General features: G+C 35.3%; 1 protein-coding gene and 1 long non-coding RNA gene across 2 annotated transcripts; both read left to right on the forward strand.

The window, feature by feature from the left end:
• The first annotated feature begins 374 nt into the window (after nucleotides 1-374).
• Nucleotides 375-1,690, forward strand: LOC144411799 (uncharacterized). The gene is made up of 2 exons (XM_078109395.1): nucleotides 375-570; nucleotides 1,406-1,690. The coding sequence occupies exons 1-2, from the start codon at nucleotides 409-411 to the stop codon at nucleotides 1,688-1,690; spliced, it is 447 nt and encodes a 148-aa protein (XP_077965521.1). The 5' UTR covers nucleotides 375-408.
• LOC120334267 (uncharacterized) lies at nucleotides 1,661-3,879 on the forward strand. The gene is made up of 2 exons (XR_013468939.1): nucleotides 1,661-1,783; nucleotides 1,887-3,879. It is a non-coding gene; the product is annotated as an uncharacterized LOC120334267 (long non-coding RNA).
• The last annotated feature ends 2,736 nt before the right edge of the window (nucleotides 3,880-6,615 follow it).

Here is a 6,615-nt window from a genome sequence, read left to right on the forward strand (position 1 = left end):
TCCAATCAAAGTAGAGCCCCAGACTGCGGTTAGTTCATCGGTATGTAGCCAAATAATCTCCTCAAGCAAGTTGTTTACATAACGAACGAGCGTATTCCACTCAATTGCGAGGTCTGGAAAATCTGACAGCAGCATGTCTTGTTAACCAAGCAATTTGCGAGTGTGCTTGGCCCTTTTAGCGAATATTAGAGTGCAGATATGTTTTGTTAGAGTGGACTGTAAAATTATCTTGAGAAAAATTATATAATATCAATATTGAAAATAACATATATATATAAATATGTGATATTTATTATATATGCATATTATTGTTGACAGACTGTTATATTATTTATTTCATCCAAATTTTCTAATGAAGACAAATTTTAGCAATTGTTTGTAACTTTTACTTTATGATAAATCTATATTATGGCATCAATAACAAATCTCACTTACAAACTTCTAAGCGTAAAACATCTATGCGCTGTCAGGAATTTGATCGAAGAACATTTCACATCTACATTCTCATTGGGAGTATATTTAAATTGGACGAAGGAAGACTCGATTCCTGCATATTATCCTCGGATAGAGGTACTTGACAAAGATGCAAATGTTATTTTCCTCAAATAACGCATATTTGCACCTTCATTTATATTATACGTATAGGACTACTATAGGCATGAGGCAAAAATAACTTCCAAGTTTTATTTTTTGATAAAATAGGCAAGGAAAACTTTGGTAAATTTCTATTACATACACCACAAGGCATTTGATTGCCATTTTGCGTAAACTACGTAACCGCTACTCGCTTGTTATGATATATTTTATGTAGATATCTAGGGTCTCTTTCTGTGCAATACCGAATTGTTTGTCTATTGACCCAAACTTACAAATAAAAGTGATCGTCATCACTGGTAATTAGTATATTATCATTAGCAAGAACAGTTACCTATTTTATGTTTGTGAGAAAACATTCCACAGTAAATGCGGGGTCTTTACTTTACCTGTCCAAGCCTCCTTTTCGCTCCAAAGAATTTCATAGAGTTTATAATGAATCACTTGTTATTGTAATCTTTAGAAGACTAGAGCCTAAATAGTAGTTCTGTTAAAAAAATTTACTTAAACTAGGTGAACAGCTAACTGCAAGAGCAATAGTCATAGTAAGAATTTCAATTAATTAATATTAATACTTTTATTCATTATTCTATTATAGGTTAATTACACAATAAATCCATGGTAAACATGGAATATATACTACATAAATATATTGCTAATTTATCGACTACGTTGTTAATACCGGTATTAGTAAAATAAAATAATCTGTATTTATTTTACCAAATCACTTCAAGGAATTAATTTATTAAATATTTTCGTTATGAGAACATTGATTGCTTTTATAGAAATATATTTCTCTATTTTATTTCAGTCTTTCTTAAAGCAAGGAAATTCACTTGGGGCATTCAGTGATATAGATGCTAAATTACGTGGAGTTTTCATCAATGTGGAACACGACGATAATGAAAAAATAAAATATGATGAAACACTACATATCAGTGAAAAGACAGATACTATAAATCGGGTAGAAAATATATTTTTGACTTCAATTTACTTTGAATCTTCTTTTGCGATATTGCCCGTAAATGTATTAAACAATATATATGTTCATATGTGTAAAGCTCATGGTGGCAATTGGAGTAAATCAATTATCTGAGATTCTTGGAACCAAAAAATTTTGGGAGATGAGAATGGGAACTGTGCATCCAAGTTACAGAAGGAAAGGACTAATGCCTGAACTTATAAAAAGGTAAGATCAGTAAATGTATTTATAGTGATACAACTTTTTTTGAACTTATTAGTTTATTATCATCATATCGATATTAAAACTTTACTATTTTCTTGAAATTTAGATCTACAGTTCTTGCCAAACAAAGGGGAATTGAGAAACTTGTAGGATGTCAAACATATAATAAAGCTCTGAAAGAACCTTCGAAAATGGACGGATTTGAAGTAATCAGACACATTGAATTGGAAAACTATCTTGACCCCGTAACAGGGCAAAAAGTTTTTTCGGGGATGAAACCACCAAATGACGTGCAAGTTTTATTCGCAAAAACTTTGACTTAGTGACATCCTGTGCTCTTATATCAGCGGTCGGCAAACTGTGGCACGCGAGCTAATTTGTTGCGGCCCTCGAACGACCTGACGTTTATTACATACAACAAAAAATTGATACTAAATTTATTATTCTACTACACTAGTCTTTACACGGATTTATGTGTTAACAAATGCAGCTGTATGACACTTGTTTTGTAATAAGTAGCATCAGTAGTATGTCGCTCGAGATGATTTTGATTTTTAAAAGAAAAGGTAAAAATGTCTTGGAAACGGACAAAGTGCTTGGACGCGAGAACAATTTTCGTTCTTGCGCATTCCAAAACCAGTTTGTTCGATATGCCCGATCAGCATCGCAGATATTATTTAAGGGAATTAATGTTAAACTCGTTATGAAAAGTTTCATCAAAAATTCGTCATCTGTGCGACACTGCAAAACGTGTAATCTGCACGCTCGGAAGCTCATAATGCTTCATCTAACATGCATTACACTTAGAATAAATTTCGTACTCGCTTGTCAGATCGTCATTTGGACGACCGCGGGCAATGTGCCATAGAAACATCATCCTTCACATTGATAATAAGTAAACAAAAACGATGTATTATTTGATAAGATATTATAAAAGGCCACATATACGCCTCATTCTTGCAGACTTTTAACATAGCAATAGAAGGTGCGTATGCGCTATAATTTGAAGTTTAATGTAGTGATTGTTTGAAGGCGGAAATATTGAGGGCCGCGCGACACCGGAAATGTGTATATTTGGCCCGCAAGTACATGAAGTTTGCCGACCACTGCTCTATATGGAGAACGGCATAATTACGCTCACTTGTGATTTTGCTCAGTCCGCGTGTGACTTAATATTGCATTCGAAAATATAGGTATTTTTCTCATTCCCGCCTCAAAAGTGAACATTGTGTATAATTTATGCTTACTGCATTTCGATAATTGAAAAAAAAAAACAGTTACGTTGAATTATCTTCATGTTTCAGAATAAACCCAATGCCTCGTCCATGGTCAAATATTTTTGAAAACATTTTTATTAATATGTAAATTTAATTTAATTTTTACAAGATTTTTATTACTATATAGCCTACTGACAGTGAAAAAAGATTAATTTCTTTATCTTCCAGATGGTGTGAAGTTTCCTAATAGTTTTCAATTTCAGCATTCATACAGACTAAATATTATACAATATTTAACTCCCTTCTAATCATTAAGTTTTTGCTTACCAAGTATTACTTATATATTTAATGATAATAACAAACATCACAAAACTTGCTGATATTTTAAATATTTTTAGTTCTAAGTTGTAGTTGGTATAATAAATAAATTACGCAGCTTCTGATTGCCCGCCAATGATTTTCACAGTCTTCACTGTCGTGACATTGAGTTATTATTGGACTTGGAATAGTTATATGGGTCGATTTTCTAAATTGTTGGTATTTTTGTAAGGAAAAATGCTCCTGACTGTAAGCAAATGATCAAGCAAGTTTATATTTTTCGTACGTCAAGATGGTTATTACTTTTATTTTTTTCAAATTTTCTCATGCGGGTCTTTGGGACACGATATTTCACCCCTAATGGGACACAGGAAATTGGAGGGGGCAAAGAGAATTTGGAGGAAAACCACAATACTAAGCGCAAAATCGTTTTTAATTCGAATTCGTTTGCATACTTTTCCATTTATAAGAAAATTGTTTTTCTTAGTTTCAATATAACTGAAGGACTATTTCCAGTCACATGGTGTTTTCACTTGTGTATAAATTATTTGATCATAATGTGATTTCTACCTACCAAAATACCACTACAAGTAGGATATCTCTGTGCTCTGGGAAAGCTAACTTTTGTAGTTGATTGACAGGCCGTCTGACGTTCAGAAAAGGGTTGATCTATTATACTTTCGACAGTTTCACGAGACTGCGAGATAGTCGTCGTAAAAATGTTAGACACAGAAAAATAAATTTTCAAATATTCCCAGGAGAAGCGAATTGGATGACAGTTACGCTGTCTTCAGTTTTACCAAATTAAATCAAGATGGACTAGATTTCGAATGCGCGTAAAGTGTACATTGCTCGTATTTTTGGATTGATGAACAGTGGGCAGCCGCGAGTGCTAAAAGCCTCCGAAAGGGTGCCACGGACCATGAAAGGTTTGAGAACCACTGATCTGGAGTTCGTAAGGCTTTATCGTACCGGTTAAACATGTATTTGATAATTGCCCTCTTGTTTTATTGTCATATACTCATATGACATTTTAATAAATTTTTCCGAGAATTAATTGATTCATAATTTATTCAAACCTGTATTCTTGATTGCAAGATCTGAATTGTGTGTGTATCATAGGCTTAAGCATTTGTTTAATAGTTCGATTGAACTTTTCCACTTGTCCATCAGAACGAGGGTGATATAGTGTCGTATGCGTCTTGACAATATCATACAATTCGAACATCTCATTGAACAACCGAGATTCAAAATCTCGACCTTTGTCAGTGTGGATAATCCGAGGAACGAATAACTGGGTGACCAGCACATCAGCTGTCACCTATGAAGTCTGGTTGGGAAGTGCATAACACTACACTCACTAGGTGATACTACTACTATTGATATCAGGGTCCAGTGAAGTAGATAAACAGTCTGGGCAGTCCGGGCGTTTACAGAGTCTGGTTTGACGAGACAGTTTATCTGCATTGCCAAGTTTAGTCCCTGCCCTGCTCGATGTTCAATATTGAAGTCATATGTGAACAGTGTAGAAATCTAGCGAGCCACCTTCCCTTCTGGTTCTCTGAAATTTAACAGCCACTTAAAGGCACCATGTTTAGTGCGAACCATAAAGTGTCTGCCTCATAAATAATGGCGAAAATGAAGGACTGATTGAATCACCGCAAACAGTTCCTTCTCTGTTGTACCGCCGTTCCGTCTTGGATAGAGTCCTACTGAAATAAGCTATAACGTGTATTTCTCCCCCTTGCAGTCGTGATAATACAGCACCAGTTTCAGTGCCACTCGCGTCGGTGTCCAAAATAAATCCCCATTGCACCAATGGAAAAGCCAGAATAGGAGCTGACGTCGATAGGCGCTTAATGATTTCAAATGCTTCCTGACAGTCACCAGTCAGATTCAGATATTTTATTTCAGTCGTGCATGAAACATTGTATTTACACAAGTAATGAAAAAAATGGTAACAAAAATATCAATTGAAACAAGAGAGCAATGCTCAAATATATGGACACGAAAACTATTTGCAATAATTGCATCACGCTGTTAAACCGGCAAATATTTTTTGCATTGATGAAACCGCGACCACCATATTTCATAACATGTTGAACACTATTGGAAAGATTGTAATGCTTCTTCATTAGCATATTGATGTTGTTTACCGCAGAACTGTAATGAAAAAGGCTAAAAGATGAGCATAAACATTGCAGCTGTGCAAGCGTACAAAAAAATGGAATAAGTTAATTTGACTGCAAATGCAGTAAGAGTAAACATGTAAATAAACTTGATATGATTTGGCACATACCTACGTCATTGACTGTACATTGGTCATATATTTCATTCTCACATCTGCAAATTGCAACAATTTGATTTTTAAAATAGGTGAGTAGGCTATCGATCAATTTATATTGATAAAACTGAACAATATAACTAACTAATCCCATACAGCCATACCAGACTTGGAATGGTACCTTACCGGTAACCAGACAAGAGGCTGTGGTTCGCAATATGGTTAAGCCGTTCTATAGGCTTTCCTCTCCATCGGGATAATTATATAAATCTTATCCTTTTTGTAAAGTCTCTTCCTCTGCATATTTCTGTATTTACTGATTTATGTACACTAACCTGCTGCACATGTTGAAATTTTTGTGAAGTTCCTTCCTCTGCATACGGTACCATACGTATTTATGCAAATGTTGTTTCCAAAAAAATGTAACGAAACAGCGAAAAATCAGAAAGGCATAGCAGCTGTGCAGACATGCTGGCTCATTACAAAAACTTAATTTCAATGCAGGCACACACTCTAAACAAATATAATTAATGCAACTAGTACAGTAATACAACTAGTACAGTAATACTGTACTAGTCTACCGATATCGTACCTGTACAGCTGTACCGGTACGTACCGTAACGGACTACGGTACCGGTATCGGTAAGACGGTACGTAAACCTGTAAACGGTACCGGTACGTGCCGTACAGGCCACAGGGACTGTCATAGCTTTCCCAGCTATCGTACCGGTACCGGTATCACTTTCGCTTAACACGGGAACCACAGTCTACAAATACTGAAATATATGGAAAGTGAACATTGATTGATTGATTGAACACCGAGCGAAACAGTACCTCAAAAACCTTTCATTGCGGGTACCGGTAACCCCAAACATCTCGATTCCCCATAAACAACTCTTAGCGGAGCAAGAATTACGATCGCTTCTCAGTTGATATGCCTTCGCGCAATCGCCACAAGGTGTCACTATTTTTTATTCTGATCACTTCTTTGAACACAAAAAACGAATCTATCGAAG

Source organism: Styela clava, chromosome 15 (assembly GCF_964204865.1).
Source record: "Styela clava chromosome 15, kaStyClav1.hap1.2, whole genome shotgun sequence".
NCBI classification, from domain to species: domain Eukaryota; kingdom Metazoa; phylum Chordata; class Ascidiacea; order Stolidobranchia; family Styelidae; genus Styela; species Styela clava.

Coding starts and splice junctions, on each gene's coding strand:
- LOC144411799 (XM_078109395.1), top strand. CDS start 409: ATGGCATCAATAACAAATCTCACTTACAAACTTCTAAGCGTAAAACAT. Junction 571..1,405: donor CATATTATCCTCGGATAGAG/GTACTTGACAAA, acceptor ATTTTATTTCAG/TCTTTCTTAAAGCAAGGAAA.